At 38.6% G+C, this 26,842-nt stretch overlaps 1 protein-coding gene across 1 annotated transcript; it reads right to left on the bottom strand.

Moving 5' to 3' along the window:
• Positions 1-797: 797 nt before the first annotated feature.
• On the bottom strand, positions 798-2,873 carry LOC107790494 (uncharacterized). Its single transcript, XM_016612414.2, has 2 exons — positions 1,245-2,873; positions 798-1,098 (listed from the first exon to the last, which is right to left on the bottom strand). Exons 1-2 carry the CDS (start codon positions 1,474-1,476, stop codon positions 866-868), a joined length of 465 nt encoding a protein of 154 aa, XP_016467900.1. The 5' UTR covers positions 1,477-2,873; the 3' UTR covers positions 798-865.
• Positions 2,874-26,842: the final 23,969 nt, after the last annotated feature.

The raw sequence follows: 26,842 nt of genomic DNA on the forward strand, positions 1-26,842 counted from the left end.
AACTTCACTATTGAGCAACTTTCAGATTACAACCTATGTAACCTAGGAATTAACCTCTTAATCCCTCACTAACTTGTAACACTCTATTACAAGCCAATTTGTAATTACTCTATTACAAAGACTTTACAACTCGACTAACTCTAGCTAAGATACAAACACAAGAGTTTATGATTTACAAAGGGTTTCCTACGCAATGCTTCTAAACAAGCTAAGTAGGAATTACAATTGAAGAACTATTACAAAGTTACAACTCAACTAAGGACATACAAAAACCTGATATGGGGAACTAGTCCGTAGTAGTGTTGTTCTTTGTTCTTGATGCACTTGAGAATCGTTTTCTTGATGATCAATCACAGTGAGTGTGCTTGAGTAAATTCTCTAAGTGTTCAAGTCATTTTTTTAACCTTCCTTGATGTTAATAATGCATTTGTGACATCACTAGGATGATGTAAGCAAGGTAGGTAAAAGACACTCCCCATAAAGTTGACTGCTGCACTGTTTCTGCACTGTAGCATATGGAGGCAGCAACTTTACAACTGGGACAGTTGACTTGTGTAATTTTCTCGAGAAACGGTAGCTATCCGTTCCCTCTGTTGTTCTTTTGACTCTGAAGAGTTTAACCATATCCCAAGCTGGATCCTTTTGATCTTAAGGTCTTGAGAATGTGTAACGTGTTCCTTATCGGGTTCTTGACAGTAAGTTTGTTAGATCGTCAAAATATAACAGGGATATACATACAGCTTACCATATGTGATTCTTTCCTCATTATCAGGGAATTAGCTAGAGCCTATAAAGTGTAGGTAGCTAATTTGCTTGCCTTTATAATTCATGTAAAAGAATTCTCAAATTACTATCTTGACATGTTTCACTCCAACTCCATGGCTTCCTTGATGAATTGTTGGAGAATAATCCATCTTTTAAGATTGCTCCAGTGCTTTGGTGCTTTCTTCGCAGCTTTGTTTGTAATTTGTCCTTCCATTTTCCGTTTGTCCGGGCTGCCAATGTTTTCTCTGGTAATACTTCCTTTATCTGACTCGGATGCCTTATCACATTCTTCATTTTTGGTGTCAGACTCCTTGAAGTTTTCTTCAGTACAGACTGTTATATAGTAAACATTAAAATCAATAATTCATGTCACTTCCTAAATATAGAAGTTATAAAAGGAGGGGATAGGAAACAATCACATGTTGACAAAACACTAACAAAAACTAAAGAAACAAATACTATAAGTAGTAATATTCCACCTTCACTTGTTACTGATTGATCATCTGATGACTGGTCTTGAACTTCTGGAACAAGAATTCTCTCAATTGCTTCTCGTACTAGCTTAATGGCAAAAATCTTGCGCACTTCAATCTCCTGGTTATCTGCATCCTCATTTGTAGTCGTTGATTCTCGTTCGAAAAAATTCAAAAATGAATCAGAACTTTCTGCAGCACATGATTTGTTTGCCCTCATTCTTGTGATTTTCTTCATCGTCTCCACAGGTCAGTTTGCTATCCAATTCTGTAGATACATCAGGGATCATATGTCTATGAATCAGGATCCACATGCTCCTATGCTTCTCTTCTGCAAACTGAGGTACATTCAGTTTCTGGGCCGAGGCATTGGATTCAGCATCTTCAATTAGAGGATAACTCCTGGATTCAAAATGTCCTATTGGACATGACGCGTTGTCAAGGTCCTCGGTTGGATTAGCTTTGCCATCCTTCTCTTTCAAATTCTCTTGGAGTTCCATTCCAGTGTTGCTAGCTGAAGCAGAAGAAAACTCAGTGCAACATTTTGCTACGACAAGATCATCGCGTACCAATCTTGTTTTAGTGACAAATGGTTCATACTTGGACAGTTCTCTATTGATATTTTCATCCTCCTCACTTGTAGTGACATTGTCACCTGACTTGATGAGAAGTGGCAGTGAAAGCATATGATAGAAATCAGCATCAATGTCCTCATCTGCGATTTAAAGAGTTTTTCCTTGTATAGACACGCTTTACTGGTGGCGACGGATCATTATTGGGTGAACAGTGATGGTATGAACAAACTCTCACTTTTGAAATCCTGTCCGATTCACTTTGTCCAGGATGAAGTTCCACGTGTTTAGGGAACTTCAAATCCTTTAGGGTGGAAGAACAAGTTGACTTAACTGTAACTTGGTGGTAATTTGAGTTAGACCTCTTGGATTTAGAACTAGCCTTGTTTATCAAAATCTTCACACTTCTAAAGCTAGATGTCCTAGATAAAGTACTCAAAGATTTCCGACTAGATGAAGCTGAAGAATCTGATTGAAAATAAGATGAACTTGAACTTTGATCACTACTATCAAAGCTAGATTCAGAACTGTGAGAACTTGCTTGGAAATGACATCTTTTCACTTCAGAACAGCTTGTTTCCTTCATATAAGAGATGTTGGGGGGTTGATTCATAATCAGAGGGATAATTAGTCGGCTGCTCGACACTTGTTCTTGACCTTCTGCCAAAAGTTTTCATTTTATTTTTCAAGTCAGTTCTGTTCTTGATTCTGCTACCCTTTTTCTGAACTTGTGGTTCATCAACCAATGATCTTGAGCTCGATGAATCAGCTGACATCAAATCATCTGATTCAAACCATCCCTATAACATAAAATATATAGTTCACTTATTGAGAACTTTGCAGAAATGAGAAAACTAATCTTCTTCTTTCTTTAAAAAAGTTATCTACTTTGAGGAAGAAACTTTCAAAGTAGTTCACTTATTAGTCCATTTGATTATATTCATTTCTTGATTCTTCTTGGGAGATTCTGAATCTGCCATTTGAACTGGACTTGGTTGCTCTTTAGTTTCCGCCCCTACTTGCTCATTCGCAATTACTACCACAAGAAAGTCACCCCTATCTCTAAAGGGGCTTATGCACTCCACGACTTTCTTATGATCCTCCTTATCTTACAGAGGTTTATTACGAGTCTTACCCAGCGGGATACATATTGCCCAAACGACATGTCACGCTTTGAGCTAGTGTTTTAAGTATTGGGTAGGCAGAGCTCACTAGCCTAACTAATTCGAATTTACATCAGATGGGCCCACTAAGGCAAGTAAAACGCTTGCTTCCAACTTCCAAGAGGTCCTTTATTCTCACGTCTCAAACCCAAGATCTCTGGTATAGGGCGGCGGGATCTCAACCTTTTGCTTTGAGATAATATTCATTCAATGACATTAACCCTTCCAAGATTTAACTTCTTTGTATTGGGAAAGATTTCTTTATTAAAAAAAAAAAAAAACTCTTTTAGTAGTTTCTTTTTGGAAAGTTGTTCAAATGTTTTTTTCTGATGTGTTGGAGTTGAGTTTTTTAATACATGAATGACAAGGATTCCCTTCTTTTGGATTATTGAGGTAGTTGTCAAGAAAGTTAGGTTATCTTGTTAGATGTTCTTTTTTAAGTTTATGGTTCAGATAAAAGAGAATAGATTCCAAAGCTTGTTGGGACTCCTCTGCATTCGAGAGAAAACCTTGCATTGACACAAACCAGGCAAACTGAAAATTAAAACTTGAAAACAAATATCTAATAAAAGCTTAACTTAGTCACGTAGCTAATTTCTAAGTCCCCGGCAACGGCGCCAAAAACTTGTTGCGACCAAACACACTCACGCAAGTATACGCGGTCGTCAAGTAATAAAGTGACTAAAAGTCGGATGTCGAACCCACGAGGACTTATGATTAACTATTAACTAAATTAGACTATCCCAATTATCTAAACAAGAATTAAATCCAAAAATATTTTATTCTAAACTAATTAAATAAGAAAAATATAAATAATAAACTTTGAACAGAGAAAGAGCAGATTTTAATGATATCAATGTAATGAAAACGATCTAGGGTTATGGGCTATCTAACAATCCTATTGTATTCTTCAATTGAATTGACCGACTAATTTATCTAGCTTATTGGTTGACAGGGTTAATGCTCATAAGAATCTGTCGAGTTCTTACTCGCCTATTCAAGCTAACCTAACGCCTATATGTCTATGGAGTTAGAATCAACAAGAACGCATTTATAATTCCTGTAAATCAACCAAGCAAGGCAATTAGGTATATGTCTATCCTAACTACGAATCCGTTCCCCGATGCCCGAGTTCAAGAACTTGCCCTACTCAATCCTGTATGCAATATAGGATTCCCACTTTCGCGTTCAATTCTAGATTCGTAGATAATATTCAATTGGTGATCAAACAATTAAATAATTAAGTGCAAGATTGAATAAATAAACTAATATGATAAATCAAGAAGTCAAACTCAATATCCGAATAACAATATTCATGAAAGAACCACAACCCTAGAACGTGAAGTTTAGCTCCACATAGACATGGTAGCCAAACAACAAATCATATAAAGAAACATAAAAATTACTAAGTTTGGTGGGAGAAAGATGAAACTCGATGAATTCCGGCCTCCACAGCTTTTTCGTGGCTTTTTTTCCCCTTCCCAATATGTTAGATAACCTAAAAGAGGCGTTTTTAGCTTATATATTGCGTACAAAAGTCGTAGGCCAAAGCTCTCCTATTCCTAGTCCAATTCGGCTTCAGGGATTGATGCTAAGGTGGATGCGACGCATCCACCTTGTCCTCCATTTCAATTTTTTTCTGCGAAGGTGGATGCGACGCATCCACCTTGTCCTCTATTTCTCAGCTTTGCACGCGATGGTGGACGCGACGCATCCAACCTTCTCTTCTACTTCCCAGTTTCGCATGCGATGGCGGACGCTATGGCCCAACTTCACTGCTAAGGTTGCATGCAGGATGATGTTTTCCTAGGTTGGATGCGACGCATCCAACCCTTCTTCCTCTGGCTAAACCACCTTTTCTTCATATTTTGCACTCCGAACACCTTAAATCGTCACACATAACTTAATTAGTCATCAAACCAATAATTACACCATGTTGGGTGTTTTAAAGATTAAATAACATCAAAAAGTGGTTAAAACATGGGCAAAGTAACATCAACATATATCGAAATATGCCAAACATCATTGATCACACTTAAACCTTTGTTCGTCCTCGAACAAACCATCCTATAGTAGACGAAACAAAATTAAGCTCTTATCATTCAAAGTACACTGCACCTCTGACCGTGGTTATTTGCAACAATTAGGCTCTAGACTATGCATCACATACACTTCCCTTTACTTATGCCCTTCTTTAAACATATTCGAACAAAGACAACATGCTCACAACAACCCTAACCTCAAAAACCGACTCAATGTCACTATGCACTCATGGCTTGAACAACCAACATCATAGAGAAGTCTAATAACGTTACCTATCCCTCGTGAAACCATGTGCCCTCACAACAAAAGCAGAGAGAGTAGAATCAATCCACACATTCGAATCTCATGCTCACAAAGAAAATCGCTCACTCTCACAAAAGAAGTCACATGCATGTAGTTGGTACCATAGGCTTGCCCTTAATGTAAATCTCTACTAATGTAAGCTCGCTCGATCTAAAATCAATTAGGACTTTTTCATGGTTGTAATGTGGGCTAAGGGACGGGTAGGATATATTTAAGGAATAGTGACTCACCCTCCTAAGCACTTTAATACATCACAAAATTACTTTAAGCATTTTGTTTTTCAACCCCACTTCAATTTCACAAACAATATCACCCCCAAAACAGTCCCTTTTTCTTTAAGCACTACTTTAGTTCATACCCACTAGCAAGAACAAGATAACAATTTATTCATTTATATTTTTCTTTCTTTTTTTTTCCAGATTTTTCTCTTTTTTTTTTTCACTTTCCGCTAGTGGTGTATTATTTTACAAAATAAGTGCACCCTTCTTTCTTTCATTGGTTCCACTCAAAAGTCACCCCACACTTAGTCCCTTCTTACTTCTTTTAGCGCTCATCTAACAATTAAAGTGCTTTAAGAGGTAAAAGGATCAAAACAATATCAATTAAGAATAAAAAGGGTATAGGCTTGTAATGTGGGTACCAAATAAAAGGTCTACAGGCTCAAAAGGGTTAACTAGGGAGAGATTTTATTTGTGATAAGCAATAAGCTCAAAAAGATCAAAGAAAGCCTAAAATCATTTTTCAAACCGAGCATCACCTAAAATTTCGCTTCAACTCACATACCGGGCAAGTTCTAGACACAAGTACACTACATGGACTACACAAAAACCTTACCACACATGGCACATGACTCATTAAGGACGGTCACATTCCGACTCTCAAACAATGCAAGTATTCACGGAGCAACGAGATATTAAGCATTAAGCGCAAAGTGAACACAAGTCAAGAAAATGAGAAATAGGCGCCACAAAACATGCTATCCATTTTAACAAGGCATCATCAATAATTTCAGAGTGAGAAGGGAAGATATTACATATGTAAAAGCTTAAATATGCCAGTATCAACCAAGTCAAGGTCACCTAGGTTCATCATTCTTCCTCCTTTTATTCCCTACATTCCTACTCTACTCTAAAAAGAAAACAAAATTACCCGGTTCAAACTACATCCCATGGAAAAGAACCGAGGCACAAAGAAAAACCACAGGGGATTATTACTATCTACAAAGATACTATATATATATATATATATTTTTTATTTTTTATTTTTTTTTTCATAATGATAAACTGATAGATAAACTGATAGTTACTCCATATAGATGAATTTACTGCTATTTTATGCCATTAATCCAGTGAATATATTAGTACATTCATCCATACATCAAACATAAATCACCCCCACCCCACACTTAGGACTGTGCGTTGTCCCCAACGCACACAAACAAGGTAAAGTAGGGTGAGAAGAACTCCCTCAAGTCAAGGTGGAGGGCTCATCTGCAGTCTGTGGAGGAGCATCTGCATCCATAGCATTCCTATCATCAACAACTGGTGCGGATTCTGTATCAGGTGTTACAGCGACCTCAATAGGCCTGTTGAGTGGAGACTCGGTGACTATGGGAGGAACAGGAGTGGATGGTCCGGCAGTGGATGATGCAATCAGCTGGGAGATGTCTGTACCTGCACATTGAACCAGAGCTCTGAGGAGTAATGATATCTCCTTCATCATCGTGGCCTGCTCGGTCTGAACTCGGCTTAGATCCGCACGAGTCTGTCTCAACTCATCCCTGGTGGCACTCAACTCGACACGGGTCGCTATCAGCTCAGCCCTGTTCTCTTGCATATCTGCTTGCATATGCTCAAATAATTGTTGGATGGTGAGCTTAGAAGACCTTCCCTTGTTCGGCTCTAGAACATGAGTGACATCATATGGTCCTGGAGCTTTAGCCTCAATGTCGTCATTCTCCTTGTCCCATCGTACTCCCCTCTCTGTTAAAAAAGCCGTTAGGGTATTAGCAAAGAACAGCCTCCACTTGTAATTCATCCTGGTTCGCTGCATTTGATCATGTATGATGGCTCCGAAGTTGAGTGGTATCCCCTCTAATAAAGCATATAATACGAGTGCGCGGTAACGAGGGACATCAGTTTTATGTTGGCATGGCAGCAGGCGGTTACAAATGAAATTTAGAGCCACACGTGCTAACGCACTCATGAATTCCTTTGCTATAGAGTGGTACTCCATACTCCCATGCTTCCATTCTGCATCCTTCCTGGTAGGGCATAGGACAGACTTAATGTGTGCATAATCTGGTGTTTTGCATATGGCGTCAAACCTGTCTGTGAGTGTGTGTGGCACCCTTAAGAAGTTATTCAGAGCTTCAGCTGACACATTAATATCTACCCCTCTTACTCGCACAATGTTTCCCCTTGCGTGACGCCAATTGGCGTAGAGCTCTCTAACAATAGTGAGGTTGGCTTTGCCATGACCTTTCAGAATGGGTCCCCATTTTTGCACCTCTCGAATTAACTTGAGAAACTCTGAGTACTTTGTCTTAAGTGGTCCGATGTTTATCGACTTTTCCGGAATATACTTCTTTGAAACCAGTATCTTCTTATAGGCTCGGAATGCCTTCTCATTAACAAAGTATTTCTCCCAATCAACTCGGTCTATGGGTTCACCCTCATCTTCATCACTCATGTTGACCTGTAGGTGGTCATTGTCCGAATCGGAATCGGATTCAGATTCTGTAGTAATCTTCTCCTTCCCTTTATCAGTTGGAGCACTCATTCTCGAAGCTTTTCTTTGGTATGTCACAGGCTCTCGTATCTCTATTCCTTTGCTTGGTGTAATACCCTTCTTCACTGTCCTCCTGACCAATGTTTCCTCCTTCTCTTGCTCTGAATCATCACTTAACTGCCTAGGCAGCAGTTCCATTTCCTTCTCCGTCCGCTTCCTTTTTTTCTGTGGATTTGGACCGCCCGCTGCCCTTCCGGTAGGCTTTTTGGGCGGTTGCTTGTTACCATCTTTGTCTTGTTGCTTGGATGGTTTACTCGCTGCTGTCATTTTACGAATCTAAGTACCTACAATGCAAAGAATTCAACAATTAGCAGATGAAACAGCGAAGTTCAGCTTGAAAGCAATTGCAACAGCTTGCAGACTTCAATTTATTCGTAAAGTCATGCCATTCACTCTTCATGGAATTGTAGCTCATGACTTTCAGCAAGTATGTGTTAACTCTCTTCAAATATTCAATTTCACATAGCCCCTCACTCGACCCCACACTTATTCTCAAGCATACACCAATGTTGCTCGGTTACTCAGACTTCACCGACGCCGAAATTTTCCTCAGGGACAATTCGTCGAACATGTGGTATGCAACAAGTGTGCCTAGTTCATTCTATCAGTTGAGCAATGCAACTACCCTCCCAAAGTTGGACGAGATGAAGGGAATTATAGTTTATCATCTCTCAACCATTACAACTACCAAGAACGACAGCCCTAAAAATCTTGAAATTGCAAAACCTACTTGTTGCTACCATTGAAGGAGGGAGGAGAGACGAATTAGGAGAGAAGCCAACGGAAGAACGAAGAGGATGATGCGTACCTGTCGCGTTTGAGCTTATTGCGTTTGTATGCGTTACAATTTCGATGAGAGAATTCTGTTCTGCGTTCGTAGGCGTCGCCAAAAAGAGACGAGTGGATGCGTCGCAAGAAACATTTTTTTCGAATAGGTTATCTTAAGATGTGTTAAAATATATATTACTTACCTGTGCGTGCGAGCTTTGACGCGACGCATCCCCTTGTCTTCCTTCAAAAATTTTCGGACGCGATACGGGCGCGATAGGCAGACTTCACTGCCTTGAGCAATTGGCCCGTCAAAAAAAAATTTTTTTTTTTTTTTTGCTGAGGGGGACGCGACGCATCCGCCTCGTTTTCTCATATCTGGGGAACTTTTTAGTTTTATTTTATTTTATTTTTTTTTTTTGAATAAGATCTATGTCCTACGAAAAGAAAGAAAAAAATTTAAAAATAAAATAAAAATAAACTAACTAACTTGGGTGGCCTCCCAAGAAGCGCCTGATTTAACGTCGCGGCACGACGCAACATGTTCTTCATGCCTCCACTAAATCCATTGTGGTCTTGTGACGTGCAATGTCACCACCCCAATAGTGTTTTACTCTTTGGCCATTTACCAAGAATGTCGTATTGGACCCCTTATCACACAATTCTATCGCACCATGAGGTTTCACACTAACCACTTCAAACGGACCCGACCATCGAGATTTAAGCTTTCCTGGAAAAAGCTTTAGCCTTGAATTAAACAGTAGAATTTCTTGACCTGGTTCAAACTCACGATGTTGGATATGCTTATCATGCCATCTTTTGGTCTTCTCTTTATACAATTTGGCATTTTCATACGCATGCAATCGAAACTCATCAAGCTCGTTGAGTTGTAGCAATCTCTTCTCACCGGCCAAGTCCATCTCCATATTTAGCTTTTTAATCGCCCAATATGCTTTGTGTTCAAGCTCGACGGGCAGATGGCAGGCCTTCCCATAAACCAACCTGTACGGAGAAGTGCCTATTGGGGTCTTGTACGCAGTGCGATATGCCCATAATGCGTCATCCAGCTTCCCGGCCCAGTCCTTTCTATTCATACTTACTGTCTTTTCCAAAATCTGCTTGACCTCTCTGTTGGAAACTTCTACTTGACCACTCGTTTGGGGATGATAGGCAATGGAAACTTTGTGCTTGACTCCGTATTTTGCAAGAATATTATTCAGCAGTTTGTTACAAAAGTGAGTTCCCCCGTCGCTTATCAACACTCTTGGGGTCCCAAAACGTGTGAAGATGTGCTTCTTTACAAAGCCTACCACAACCTTTGCGTCGTTAGTAGGAAGAGCTATGGCCTCTACCCACTTAGAAACATAGTCGACCGCCACCAAGATGTATCTGTGTCCGTTAGAATATGGGAATGGTCCCATAAAATCAATCCCCCAAACATCAAAAAGTTCTAACGCCAGTATATTTTGCAAGGGCATCTCGTGCTTCCTCGTGATAGTTCCAGTTCTTTGGCATCTATCACAATTTTTAACGAAGGCATGTGCATCCTTAAACAATTTTGGCCAATAAAAACCTGATTGTAGCACTTTTTGGGCGGTTCTATCCCCGCCGTGATGACCTCCATATGGTGACGCATGGCAGTCATGTAGTATAGCCTTCATCTCTTCCTCAGGAACACACCTTCTCACCAACTGATCTGCACACTGCCTATATAGGAATGGCTCATCCCACACGTAGAACCTTACATCATGTAGGAATCTTCTTCTATTGTCAGCTGTCCATTCTAGTGGCGTTACCCCACTTGCGATAAAATTCACATAATCTGCATACCATGGGGCTTCACCTGAGGTGATTGCTAATATTTGCTCATCCGAAAATGTTTCTTTAATTGACCCTCCTTCAGCTACATGGTTCCGGCTCTCTAATCTGGACAAATGATCGGCCATTTGATTTTCTGTCCCTTTTCGATCTCGGATCTCTAAGTCAAATTCTTGCAAGAGGAGGACCCAACGAATCAGCCTCGGCTTGGCGTCTTTCTTTTTAAATAGGTATCTGATAGCTGAATGATCTGTGTAGACGATGACTTTGGTTCCCACTAGATAGGATCTGAACTTGTCAAACGCCCACACCACTGCAAGCAACTCCTTTTCAGTCACTGTATAATTCATCTGAGCTGGATTCATAGTTTTGCTTGCATAATAAATGGAGTGAAAGATTTTATCCCTCCTTTGCCCCAACACCGCTCCAATTGCTATGTCACTTGCATCGCACATCAAATCAAATGGTTGTGCCCAATCGGGGCCAATGATAATTGGTGCAGTCACCAATCTTCCCTTCAGCTCCTCAAATGCTTTCAGACATGCATTATCAAACTTGAAGGTAACGTCTTTCTCTAGAAGCCTGCACAAAGGGAAAGAAATTTTCGAAAAATCTTTAATGAAACGACGATAAAAACCTGCATGACCCAAGAAACTGCGAATGCCTTTGATGGATGTCGGCGGGGGCAATTTTTCGATCGTCTCCACCTTTGCTTTATCCACCTGTAGACCATCTTTTGAAACCTTGTGCCCCAAAACTATACCTTCACGTACCATGAAATGGCACTTTTCCCAGTTTAGCACCAAGTTCGTCTCTTCACACCTAGCTAGCACTTTATCAAGGTTCATCAAACAACTATCAAAAGAACATCCAAACACAGAAAAATCGTCCATGAATACTTCTACATATCTTTCAACCATGTCAGTGAAAATAGCCATCATACACCTTTGAAAAGTCGCAGGTGCATTACAAAGACCGAAGGGCATTCTCTTGAACGCATACGTGCCATAAGGACATGTAAATGTAGTTTTCTCTTGGTCTTCTGGGGCTATAGCAATCTGATTATACCCCGAATAACCGTCCAGGAAACAGTAGTATTCCTGGCCAGCTAATCTATCAAGCATTTGGTCAATAAAAGGAAGGGGAAAGTGGTCTTTCCGGGTGGCATTGTTCAGTTTTCTGTAATCTATGCAAATTCTCCATCCAGTTACAGTTCTTGTAGGAATTAAGTCATTATTTTCATTAACTACTACGGTTATCCCCCTTTCTTCGGCACACATTGAACGGGGCTTACCCATTTACTATCAGAGATTGGAAATACAATACCTGCATCAAGCCACTTAATCACTTCTTTCCTTACCACTTCTTTCATGATTGGATTTAGTCGGCGTTGGTGTTCTACACTTGGCTTGTGTCCGTCCTCCATGAGGATTTTGTGCATGCAGAAAGCTGGACTAATGCCTTTAATGTCAGACATTGTCCACCCAATTGCTCGCTTGTGCTCACGTAGCACCCTTAATAGCTTTTCTTCCTGTAATTTAGACAAGTGAGCAGAAATAATAACAGGTAAAGTGTCAGAACTTCCCAAATAAGCATATTGAAGGTGAGGGGGTAGGGGTTTAAGTTCCAAATTTGGAGCTTTTTCAATTGACGGCTTTGGTGGGGGGCCACTTGGCCTATTCAGGGGCTCAAACGGGATTATTCCTTGCATGTAACCACATGATGTATCTAGGATTCCCTTCATCTCCTCAACCTCATCATCCATCTCCAAGCTATCAAACATCATGATTGCTTTTTCTAAACAGTCGCCTAGATATACACTCGTGTCAAGAAGTTTCTCATCCACCTCCACCACAGATATCATAGAGAGCTCTTCATAGTGGCGGGGGAGTTGGATTGCTTTGTAGACATTGAAGACTGCCTCCTCGTTGTCCACTCTCATAATCATTTTCCCTTCTCTCACTTTAATTATTGCATCGCCAGTAGCCAAGAGAGGTCATCCCAATATGATTGGAACTTGTTCATCAGCCTCGAAGTCTAGAATAATGAAGTCAGCTGGGAAGATAAATTTTCCAATTTGCAGCAGCACATCTTCAATCACTCCTTCGGGGTAGGCTATGGACCTATCAGCTAATTGCAACATCACGGTGGTTGGTCTCGGAGCTCCCAAACCTAATTGCTTAAACAAGGATAACGACATCAGATTTATGCTTGCACCCAAATCACACAGAGCACGTCCCACGTTAATATTACCGATTTGTACTGGAATGGTGAAGCTGCCAGGGTCCTTAAGCTTTTGGGGAAGCTTGTTTTGGACCCTTGATGTGCACTCCTCAGTAAGTGCAACCGTCTCGAACTCAGTCAATTTCCTCTTATGAGCCACTATGTCTTTTATGTACTTAGCGTACTTTGGAATTTCACGAAGTACATCCACTAATGGAATATTTAATTGAACCTGACTCAACATGGAGAGAAATTTGTTGAACATGCGATCGTCATTCCTTTTCTGCAATCTTTGGGGGAAAGGTGGTGGTGGCCTTGTAACCTCCATTCGCTCTGAACTTGCATCATCTTCCTTTGACTCTTGTGTTGCCTTAGGTGTCAACTCCCCCCAGGTATAGGTTTTTCTTTTATCTTCCTTGGCACTTCCTCTAGTTCCCTCCCGTTTCTAAGTGTAACTGCATTAATTTGAGGGTTCTTCTCTGTATCACTGGGAAGTGAGCCTGTAGGTCTAGTATTTTGGTTTGCTGCTAACTGCCCCATTTGCCTCTCAAGATTTCTGAAATCGGTCCTGAGCTGTTGATTGTCTAGTAACAACTTTTTCAGCAAGTCATTCGTACTTTCTTCCATTTGTTGGGGTGGCTTCTGAGGTTGAGTAAAATTCCCTTGAGGCCTATACTGATTCTGTTGACTTCCGCCCCATGAGAAGTTAGGATGATTCCTCCAGTTTGGGTTGTAAGTGTTCCCATATTGCGCATGTTGATTCATAGGACCTCTGTTTTGTTGCCCCACATAGTATATAGATTCAGGATTCGTGGGGCACATGTCAATCATATGACTGTCTCCGCATAGTTCGCAATAAATAGACATCTGCTGTACATGTTGCATTTGTTGTGTTGTCATTCTATTCATCTGATTTGCCAATTTTGCTATATCGGCTCTCATGGCGGAAAAGTCATCAAGCTCAATCAAACCGGCGGCCTTCTGTTTAATTCCCCTTCGTGAATCCCCCTCTCCTTGCCAATTATGGTCATTAGCAGTGAAATTATTTAGCAAGAGTTGTATTTCACTATACGGTCTTGCCATGCAACTACCCCCACAAGCTGAGTCAAGATTCATCTTTGATGCTTCATCTAACCCATCAACAAAAGTGTGACCCAATACCTCATCAGTTTGACAATGATGCGGGCAGTCTCTGAGTAGCTTCTTGTATCTTTCCCAAGCTTGACGAAGTGTCTCGCCATCCCGTTGTTGGAACCCAAGAATTTGGCTCTTCAACGACTTTGTCTTCTTAGTTGGGAAAAACTTGATCAGGAATTTCCTTGCTAGATCATCCCAAGTGTGGATAGAGTTCGCGGGCTCCTTTTGCAACCATTCTTTAGCTTCCCCCAACAGTGAAAAAGGGAATAGTGTCAGCCTGACATAGTCCTTGGAGACATTCGGATAATTGTAAGTGTCCGTGATTTCCAAGAAGTTCTGAATATGCCTCTGCGGGTCCTCATGAGATAGACCCACATATTGTCCTGTGGACTGAATCAGCTGTACCATGTACTGTTTGAGTTCAAAATGCCCAGTGATATCAGGCTTCACAATAGCCTGAGTCATATTCGCAAGATTGGGCCTTGCGGCTTCAATTACCGGACGCTCTTCATTGCCTGCCATATCTATTGGCTGTGGTTGGACTGCGATGTCCAAATCTCTTTCTATTCTCGTTCTAGCTTCGTGTTCCCTTCTCACTCTATGTAGTGTTCGTTCGATTTCTGGATCAAGAGGAATGAGGTTGTTTGCACTTCTACTCCTCTGCATTCGAGAGAAAACCCTGCGTTGACACAAACCAGGCAAACTGAAAATTAAAACTTGAAAACAAATATCTAATAAAAGCTTAACTTAGTCACGTAGCTAATTTCTAAGTCCCCGGCAACGGCGCCAAAAACTTGTTGCGACCAAACACACTCACGCAAGTATACGCGGTCGTCAAGTAATAAAGTGACTAAAAGTCGGATGTCGAACCCACGAGGACTTATGATTAACTATTAACTAAATTAGACTATCCCAATTATCTAAACAAGAATTAAATCCAAAAATATTTTATTCTAAACTAATTAAATAAGAAAAATATAAATAATAAACTTTGAACAGAGAAAGAGCAGATTTTAATGATATCAATGTAATGAAAACGATCTAGGGTTATGGGCTATCTAACAATCCTATTGTATTCTTCAATTGAATTGACCGACTAATTTATCTAGCTTATTGGTTGACAGGGTTAATGCTCATAAGAATCTGTCGAGTTCTTACTCGCCTATTCAAGCTAACCTAACGCCTATATGTCTATGGAGTTAGAATCAACAAGAACGCATTTATAATTCCTGTAAATCAACCAAGCAAGGCAATTAGGTATATGTCTATCCTAACTACGAATCCGTTCCCCGATGCCCGAGTTCAAGAACTTGCCCTACTCAATCCTGTATGCAATATAGGATTCCCACTTTCACGTTCAATTCTAGATTCGTAGATAATATTCAATTGGTGATCAAGCAATTAAATAATTAAGTGCAAGATTGAATAAATAAACTAATATGATAAATCAAGAAGTCAAACTCAATATCCGAATAACAATATTCATGAAAGAACCACAACCCTAGAACGTGAAGTTTAGCTCCACATAGACATGGTAGCCAAACAACAAATCATATAAAGAAACATAAAAATTACTAAGTTTGGTGGGAGAAAGATGAAACTCGATGAATTCCGGCCTCCACGCTTTTTTGTGGCTTTTTTTCCCCTTCCCAATATGTTAGATAACCTAAAAGAGGCGTTTTTAGCTTATATATTGCGTACAAAAGTCGTGGGCCAAAGCTCTCCTATTCCTAGTCCAATTCGGGTTCAGGGATTGATGTTAAGGTGGATGCGACGCATCCACCTTGTCCTCCATTTCAATTTTTTTCTGCGAAGGTGGATGCGACGCATCCACCTTGTCCTCTATTTCTCAGCTTTGCACGCGATGGTGGACGCGACGCATCCAACCTTCTCTTCTACTTCCCAGTTTCGCACGCGATGGCGGACGCTATGGCCCAACTTCACTGCTAAGGTTGCATGCAGGATGATGTTTTCCTAGGTTGGATGCGACGCATCCAACCCTTCTTCCTCTGGCTAAACCACCTTTTCTTCATATTTTGCACTCCGAACACCTTAAATCGTCACACATAACTTAATTAGTCATCAAACCAATAATTACACCATGTTGGGTGTTTTAAAGATTAAATAACATCAAAAAGTGGTTAAAACATGGGCAAAGTAACATCAACATATATCGAAATATGTCAAACATCACCTGCCATTATTGATTAAATATCATGTATTAATCAGATTATCATGGAAACTGTTTCTATGATTTTTACGGTCAAGTAGAAACATATTAGTCTTGTAATATTCAATCAAAGAAAATCTTGTCATAAAATATCAAGGAACTCAAAAATATGAAAATGAGCTTTTTCGTTCTGCGGTGCATTCTGGAGCAGCGGAATGGACCTACGAACCATAGAACAACTGTATAATTGTCCAAAACATGCCCATTTTGTGGAGCAGTTTGCGGTTCACTCTACGAGCCGTAAAACTAATATGCGATCCGCAAAGCAATTAGGGTATGGTTATCGTCAAAAAAAACACACCAGTCCGGTGCGTGATTATGTTAATAATATGGTCCAAAAATTGAGTCCATCATGCCCTTCATCCACTTTACAACATCACTCGTGTATGCCCTATTCGTTAGCATACTATGTGAATTGTGATAAAAAATTTATGCAACAAAATAATTTCCTTGCAACAATTACTGTAGCGCATGAACCTGCAAATTTCTCTGAAGCTTTGAAAAATGGAAAGTGGAGAGAGGCAATGAAGCAAGAAATACAGCTCCAGAGATTAATGGGACATGGGTGATACAAGATTTGCCTCCAAATAAGAAAGCACTTGGTTGCATGTGGGTTTACAAGATAAAATACAATGTGGATGAAACGATTAAACGATATAAGGCTCGTCTTGCTATTTTCACGAATCATCAAATAGAGGAGATTGACTATACTGAGACATTTTTCCATGTGCAAATATGGTTATTATGTGTGCATTCCTCGGCGGCGAAACACTGGGAGTTACATCAAATAGACATGCATAATGCTTTTTTGCACGGGGATCTTCATGAGAAGGTATACATGAAACTACCTCCTGGATTTCAGGTTGCGAGTCCATGGAAAATATGCATACTTCAGAAATCTTTTTATGGGTTGGAACAAGCACCACGGTGTTAGTTTGCTAAGTTGTCCACTGCCTTGGAAGATTATGGATTCGAACATTTATACTCTAATTACTCACTCTTTACTCTGGAAAAGGGTAAAGTTCAAATAAATATCCTTGTTTATGTCGATGATTTGAGTATCTCTGGTAATGAGCCTACGTCTATCTGGGAATTCGAGAAATATCTTGATAAATATTTTCACATGAAAGATTTGGATAAACTGAAATATTGTTTGGGTGTAGAAGTATCTAGGAACTGTGATGGGATTTTCTTGAGCCAATATAAATATGCCTTGGACATTATCTCAGAGGTTGGATTATTGGGAGCTAAGCCTGTGGGAATTCTTTTGGAGCAGAATCATTAGCTAGCATTGGCAGAGAGACAAGTTCTTGATGACGCTGAATGCTATCATCGTTTGGTAGGATGACTCATCTATCTGTGTTTCACACGGCTAAAATTATCCCACTGCATTCATGTTCTATCTTAATTCATGCAATAACCGAAAGAAAAGCATTGACAAGTAGCATTACGGGTAGTCCACTACTTGAAAGGGAATCCAGGACAAGGGATTTTGTTAAGTAGTAAATGTAACTTGCATCTCTATGGATGGTGCGACTCTGATTGGGCTAGTTGTCCTTCAACTTGCGACTCTTTCATGGGTTAGTTATCTCTTTGGGTGACTCACCCATATCTTGAAAGACTAAGAAGTAACATATGGTGTCACGCTCATCACCAGATCCATGGCAATGACAATTGGTGAGCTAAAGTGGTTAAAGAGAATTTTATCTGGTCTAGGAATTGCATGCAATTCTCCATTTATCTTTATTATGACAATCAAGCAGCATCACATATATCCAAAAATTTGGTCTTTCATGAACGAACCAAATATATTAAAGCGGACTGTTATTTCATTCGTGACGATATAACAAAGAAAAATATTAGTACCAATATTTATTTCCTTTAAATGAACAACTGTCTTTATAAGAGCGTTGGGAAAATCGAAACATGACCATCTCTTGCGCAAGTTGAGCATTCAAAATCTCCAAGCACTAACTCAAGGAGGGTATTATAGGCGCATTTTGCTAGCCGCAGAATGGACCTTCGAGCCATAGAACAACCGCATAATTGTCCCGCACATACCATTGTTGATGAATAATCATGTATTAATCATATTATCATAGATATTGCTTCTATAATTTTTACGGTCAAGTACAACATAGAAGTCTTATAATATTCAACCAAAAAAAAAAGTCTTGTCACAAAATATCAAGGAACACAAAAATATGAAAATGAGCTTTTCTTTTTATATGTTCCTTTTTATTATGCAGTGCACCTGCGAGCCAGAAATCAACCGTAAAACTGTCCAGAAGATACCAATTTTTTGGAGCAGTTTGCGGTTCATTCTGTGAGCCTTAAGACTAATATGCGACCCAAAAGAAATTGGGCGTGGATATCGTCAAAAACACACATTGGGCCGGTTATAATATGCAAGTACAACCGGCCTCATATACTCAGTAAGTATCATGACTAATCTCGACGAGGTAATGGCGAGAACTGCCAATGATACTTACTAAACAACTTGTTCAGTTTATAATTGTCACGACCCCAATTCACCCTCCGTGGGATGTCGTGATGGCATCTAGTCTCTAAGACTAGGTAAGCCTAACAAATTGCGGAATAACATAATAAGAGTCTGAAACTCAAACCTCAATAGTTGTAATAAATGAAAACTGCAAGTCAAAGAACTACAATCTCTCAAAAACCTGGTAGAAATAAGTCACAAGCTTCTAAGAGAAATACAAATGTCTTTATACATCAGAGTACTAAAATAAGAAAAACAACATGATAAGGATAGAGGGGGACTCCGAGGTCTTCGGACGCTGGCAGATGTACCTTGAAGTCTCCGCACACAGGTAGCTCACTGATATCTGGGCTGGTAAGAAGTACCTGGATCTGCACAAAAATATGTTCAGAAGTGTAGTATGAGTACACCACAGCGGTACCCAGTAAGTGCCAAGCCTAACCTCGGTAGAGTAGTGACGAGGTCAGGTTAGGCTCTACTGGAAATAATAGAAAAGTAAGACAGATGATATAATAATATAACGAAATGACTGAGACGTGAACAACACAACGAATAGATATAAACAACAGGGGCGTTCCTGAGGTACCGTCTCGTAGTCCCAAAAGTAAATATGCAGTACAGGGGGATCTCCCGAGGAACCACCTCGTAGTCTCAAAAGTAAATATGCAATACCGGGGGATCTCCCGAGGAACCGCCTCGTAGTCCCAAAAGTAAATATGCAGTACCGGGGGATCTCCCGAGTAACCGCCTCGTAGTCCCAAAAGTAAATATGCAATACACTGCGATCTCCCGAGGAACCGCCTCGTAGTCCCAAAAGTAAATGTGCAATACATGGGGATCTCTCGAGGAACCGTCTCGTAGTCCCAAAGTAAATATGCAACAAATATCTGAAGGAAACAACAAATTTACAGCAAGAATCTCACAGTTAAAGATTTAAATCAAATCAAGGAAGCAGGCAATTCAGCTAAGCATGTTGCACATATGGCAAGTAAGAGTTAAGGTACGTAGACATGTGATACTAGGCTAAACATGATCACTACATATACTAAAGCAACCCAGTTAAAGAATTTAAAAGAAAATTACTCAGCAAGAACCAATATTTTCAAATTTAGCTCATGTACGCACTCGTCACCTCACGTACACGGTGCTCACATATCACAAAATGCTACAACATTATCAAATCCTAAGGGGATTTCCCCCACACAGGGTTAGACAAGCCACTTACCTCAAGCCAAGCTCAATCAGTCAATAAGAATGCCTTTCCCTCGATTTTTCGACTCCGATCGGCTCGAATATCAATTAATTCGATTCAATCAATGCAAATTATATGAATTAATTCCATATAAAAATACAGATTTTTCAATAAAAACCCGAAATTTAACTCAAAAATTGCCCGTGGGGACCACGTCTCGGAACCCGACAAAAGTTACAAAATATGAACGCTCATTCAACCACGAGTCCAACCATACCAATTTTATAAAATTCCGACATCAACTCGACCTCTCAAATTCTTATTTTGAAATCCTTAGGCCCAAATCCTCTAATTTCATCTCAAAAATATGTAATCCAAGCGAAATACTCCATGATAATCTAATATTATTAACTAACAATAATCACAAGTGACTTACCTCAAGTTTTCCCGTGAATTCTCTCTGAAAATCGCCCCAAAACCGCATTGGAAATGTCCAAAAATGACAAAAATTCGGAACCCTCTGTTTTTGTACACTGCCTAGAGGTTCCGCTTCTTCGGAATTTTTAACCGCATCTGTGGTTCTGCTTTTGCGGTAAATCTCTCGCTTCTGCGACAGTCTTCGCTTCTGCGGACTCGCATCTGCGATGAAGCGTCCGCTTCTGCGGTCCAAGGCCCCCTAGCCCAGGCCGCATCTACGACCATTGCGTCGCTTCTCCGGTCGTGCTTCTGCGACGCCTCATCCGCTTCTGTGAGCTCGCACCAGCGAGCCAAATTACGCATGTACGATTGCATCAGTAGGCAGCAACAAGTTTCAATTGTTCTAAGTCCAAATTTGATTCATTAACCATCAGAAACTCACCCGAGACCCCCGGGACCTCAACTAAATACACCAACAAGTCTAAAAATATCATACGAACTTAGTCAAAACCTCAAATCACATCAAACAATGCTAAAAACACGAATCATACCTCAATTCATGCCTAATGAACTTAAGAATTTTTAACTTCTACATTCGATGCCAAAACCTATCAAATCAAGTCCGATTGACCTCAAATTTTGCACACAAGTCATAAATGACATAACAGAGGTATTCAAATTTTCAGAATTAGATTCAGGCCCCGATATCAAAAAGTCAACTTCCCGGTCAAACTTCCAAACTTAAATTTCTATTTTAGTCATTTCAAGCCTAATTTAACGACAGACTTTCACAAAATTTTTCGGACACGCTCCCAAGTCTAAAAGCATCATACGGAGCTATTGGAACCATCAAAATTCCATTCAGGGGTCGTTTATACATAAACCAACATCCGATCAACTGTTTCAACTTAAGTTTTCATTTTGGAGACTAAGTGTCTCAATTCATTTCAAAACCTCACCAGACCCGAACCAATTACCCCAGAAAGGCTTATAATAACTGTAAAACATAAATTGAGTAGTAAATAGGGGAACGAGGCTGTAATACTCAAAATGACCGGACGGGTCGTTACAATAATATGCAAGTACACAACAACGGTAGCAAAACTAAGCATGAAATAGAGATAATAACCAATCAGTGCACACATAGAAGATGTGCACAAGTCTTATAACAATTTAATAGCTCAACATATAGAGGAGTTACGCATCTATCACCAATAAATCATCAATGTTGGTATATAGAGAAAATATGCATAAATAGTCAAGTCAATGTGCATATACTAACATACAGAGAAGATATGTATCGTGTCTTCATTTTCCAATCAAAACAAAATATATAGAAGATATGCAAAAAGAGGCATGTATACATTCCAAACTAGCATATAGAGAAGATATGTGATAAAATCATGTATACACCAAGGTGTTTGCATATGGAGAAGATGCACAGAAATCAAACATTGATAAGTTGTCCTTATACCGTGTGTATGAAATCAAGAGAGAAACATGAGAGGACGACCCTAGGGGATGGATCCTTATCCACATGTTGCACGGATAAGTCACGGTGCCATAATATAACAACTGCACGGACCACCCACGTGCTATCATAACTGAACCCGCTCGGACCACTCACTTACTACCAATCCAGTCTATCTGTGTGTGTGTGTGTGTGTGTGTGTGTGTGTATATATATATATATATATATATATATATATATATATATATATATATATATATATATATATATATATATATATATAAAAATAACGGATATCAAATCACATACTCATGTATTGATGAAAATAGTATGTTAAGGTGTATGCATGTACTAAGTGTGCTACCACAGCTCAGATTAGACGAATACGCCACAAAATAATAATTATTATGTTTGAATATGAAATTAACCTACACATGATCTCTAGCATGATTTAAGAAGTTCATGAGGTCATATAAGCATATGAAGCATGATAGCAAAAAGCATAGTGAACAAAACAAGTCATAACATAGCCTAAAGACTATTACGAACATGGATAAAACCTCGCTGCACGCACACATGCTCGTCGTCGCTGCATGTATGTCACCCTCGGTACGTAGCTATCATAAACAATTCAAGCAACTAGTCCCTCAAACTAAGATTAGGTAAGATACTTACCTCAAACGAGCAAAATAAATACTTTAAGAATGTCTTCCCTCGTGAATTGGCCTTTGAACACCGCAAATCTAGTCAAGTGACATACCACTACGTCAAATAATACTAAAGAAAATAATTACAGAGCATAAATGCTCGATATTTAATTAATTACACAAAGTCAACCAACAAGTCAACCAGGGCATGCTTTCCAGAACCCAATAAAACTCACAAATCCTGACTACTCATTCAAAAAAGAGTTCAAATATACAAGTTTCATCCAAATTTAAACTCTAAATAGGGGTTCAAATCACAATTATCCACTTTCCAAAATCTAACCCAAAACCCCAATTTTTCTCTTTCAATTTCATGCTTTAAGTGTACAAATCCATGGAAAATTTAAATACATAATCAAATCCAAGAAGAAAATACTTACCCTTAAAGTGGTGATGAAAATCTCCCCAAAAATTACCTCTAGCGGGGCTTCAAAACTCCAAGTAATAAAAAATAAGTTAAACCCTCGAAACATAAGTCTGCCCATCGACTCTGCATATGTGGACAAAAACGTTGCATCTGCGATATCGCTTTTGCAAAAAACAAAAAGGCTCGCATCGGCGAGACTCACTAATGCTTGCAACCCTTCGCTTCTACGGCACATGCATCGCATCTGCGACTCCGCAGATGTGGTCAAACCATTCGCGAGTGCGCACATCCCCAGGCATGTCAATCTCCATAAGCGCGTTCCAAATCTCCACAGGCGTACCTCCGCACCTGCGATCCACTCTCTGTAGAAGCGAGACTCCTCGGATCACCTCGACTCACAGATGCGAGAGACCAGTCACACCTGCGCTAAATCTCCGCATGTACGATGCACCAGAACCAGGACTGCCCAAACCATTCCTAATGGTGTGAAATCAATTTGAAACATATCTGAACCTACTGGGATGATGTCCAATCATACCAACAAGTCCTGATAACTTACCCAAACCCATCTGAAAGCTCAAAACAATACAATAGCATCCACAATCATGAATCACACATCAAAACTCAACTTGCAAAACTCCTAAGTTCAAGAACTTCAAACTTCCAACCAAGCGTTCGATTCATGCCTAACCAACTTAGATCTTAATCAAACTTCGCACACAAGTTCCAAAACACTAAATGAACCTATTTCAAGTTTCGGGATAATAATCCAAACCCGATATCATCAAAGTCAACTCCACGTCTAACTTATGAACTCTCCAAACCTTCAAATTATCAACTTCCAGCAAATAGAGCCAAAACTTCCTAGGAACCTCCAAATCTAAATTCGAACATACGCCTAATTTCAAAATTACCATACGAACCTACTAGCATCATCAAATCACCAATCCAAGGTCGTGTACTCAAAAGTTAAATTTTGGTCAATTCTTACAACTTAAGGTTCCAAAAATAAAACAAAATGTTTAAATCCTTCTCAAACCCTCACGAAGCCCAATTACCCAATCCCGCAAGTTACAAAACAACAAACTCACATAAGGGAAGCATCAAATAGGGGAAACGTCGCTTAAATATACAAAATGACTGGTTGAGTCGTTACAACTCATTAGCTACGGAATTAACTCAGCAATGACAAAATTTTAGCATTAACTAAGTCGTTACATGTCTTCCAGAAGTAACAAATGGGTTGAGTAAATGCTCATAATGGATTCATAATTCAAGAGGGATAGTTATCTAGAACTAGTCCTATAAATAGGCATACTTTACCGCCATTATAATCATTGAATTTTGTTCTCTATAATTCTACTCATTGTAATTCATAACAACTTAGTCCTAGCTTGCCATAATTTGGCTCATCAAACTATGTTCGGCTCATCATCTTATCAAAGAACATCCAATAAGAATTATTTCTTTTCTGGTATATTTTTATTATGTTATCTGTCATTGAATTTATTTTTTTATTTTTCTACCACGTTATATTGACAAAAATTTATATTTTTTGGATCGAATCGGTTGCTTGTGGCTCATCACACAAATTTAATTGGTTAATCAATTAAGTACAATTTTTAGGTTAAACACTAAGATTATCCCATCCTGCTCTCAAGCCATGTATTTCTTTCTCTTCTATCGTATGATGAAACTACAGTCCAAATAATAATATGTTAAGGTCCATTGGATTGCCTTCACGGTACATCAAATTTGACGCTTAATTTGCATTTTAATCAAGGTTATTATTTGATATTAAAAAACGTAAAAGCTTAATTCTATTCCGCTTTCAAAGTGTCTCTTTCTCATTGGCCTACTCCACACGAGTCCTCACGCACGCATGGAGTACTTTTTAGCTCTTAGAATGTCACTATCATTTCTTCTATTTCCATGCGGATTCAAAAATTAAATTTTATATATTCCAAATGTCATTGAACCTATTGATTTTTGAATTAGTGAGTGTTCATATATATATTTAATAATTTTTTTAATAAATAACTTTGAGTCAAAATTATTAGATTCAGTCGAACTCGTAATCTATCTGCCCCTCGCCCCTCTTCTTGTTGATAGTAGAGTAGCTTGGAGACATTTCATATTTAGAGTAGCTCTATATCGCTGCACAAATTCAAGACAATTAATTTTCTCCACACACGACATGGGGTAGGAGATAAAGGATATGGGGCTACTTTGCTCTCTCGTTATATCTTGTCTCTCTTATCATCTTATTAGATGTCTTTAAAGAAGAAAAGAAAAAACTGTTTTTGGAAGCCGTACCTAGCACGTTTTACACATGAGAAAGTAATCACCTTAAGCTCCCTTCTTGTTGTTGGCCAAAAAAAGATATTCCATCTAGAAGAATGAACCTATAGTCAAATAAAATAAAAATTGTATCACAATTTTTGCAAATAATTTTTAAATATTTTAAATTGTTAACTACTATGACTAGCATTTTTTATATAGTTTCTAAATATATAAATTTTATTTTAAAAATTTTAAAGAATCTATGACCAGAAAATTAATCAATTGGACCTTCATGCTCAAGAAAATGTTCAAATAAATTAAAATAGAAGGAGTACGTGTTTAGATAGTTCCTTCTTCTTTTTTGTGTGTCTAAAAATTGACAATAAATTAACATAACCAATTTGTAGTGTTTCATTTCAATGAATTTATGGAGATAACGATCTCTGGAATATCTAAATTCAAAGACATCTAGTATGTGCTCTAATTCAGTAATTCTAGCTAAGGTGGACCAATGGTAGTTGATGAGCGCGTACATGAGATCCAACTTATAGCCTGTTTGTCAAGCGTTATCAAGGCCAAAATATTTATTTTTTAAAAAAATATTTATTTATTTTTCAAAGTTGAGGTGTTTGACCAAGTTTTTAGAAGAAAAAAAAAATTGAGTAAAAGCATAAACAATTTTTGAGAAGGAGAAAAAAGTAGTTCTTTCTTAAAAATACTTTTTTTGAAAAAAATACACTTAGAATCACTCTTTAAAAGCTTGACTAAACAGTAATTGCTATTGAAAATAATTTTTAAATTAATTTGTCAAACATAAACTGTTTTTCACCAAAAATACTTTTCAAAAAAGTATTTTTTTAAAATAAAAAAAACACTACTCAAAATAAATTAATTTTAGAAGTTTGGCCAATCAAACTGTTAATTTTGTGCTTGGCACATATTAGTCACTTATATATTTAATCCTAATCCTAATTCAGCTAGCTAGACCTATACATACACTATAGATGGTTGGGTTTTTCTTTATATTTTTTATTTTCATTGCTATGTGGTAGGTTTAATTCTTCAATACTTGTAACTCGAACACGTGCTTTTGATGGATAATAACCTTCTGGTGAATGCTTAACATTTTAACACGTTATACACACTTTTGGTGTTGCTTTCTTTTATATAGGACATCTCAAGTTTTCTATACTCAGTTTTTATATAATTTTTCTTGATAAGATCACTAGATAACCTAATAAAAATAATTAAAAAATTGCTATTATATGCTAAAATTTACTACTAGTGTAAAAAGAATTACACAATTAATGAATATAACTTAAATTCAAATTATATATGTACAGACAGGAGAGAATCGTAGTAACTATAGGCTAGTTAGCCGGGTGAGCATTACCCTTGTGGAATTCATGGACCGTAACGATCTCTCCAGCATGAGTGAAATAATTTTTCTTGTGGCCACGATCTTTTAACAATTTTTGAACACTTTTTATTATTAGAATTCAATTTATAATAGATCTTTGTGTATTTAAATATAAAATTTAAAAATATTAAAGAAAGAATTAACAACAACAACAAACCCAATAATTTCTCACAAGTGGGGTCTGAGGAGGGTAAGAT

The sequence above is a fragment of the Nicotiana tabacum genome, chromosome 24 (assembly GCF_000715075.1).
Source record: "Nicotiana tabacum cultivar K326 chromosome 24, ASM71507v2, whole genome shotgun sequence".
NCBI lineage: Eukaryota > Viridiplantae > Streptophyta > Magnoliopsida > Solanales > Solanaceae > Nicotiana > Nicotiana tabacum.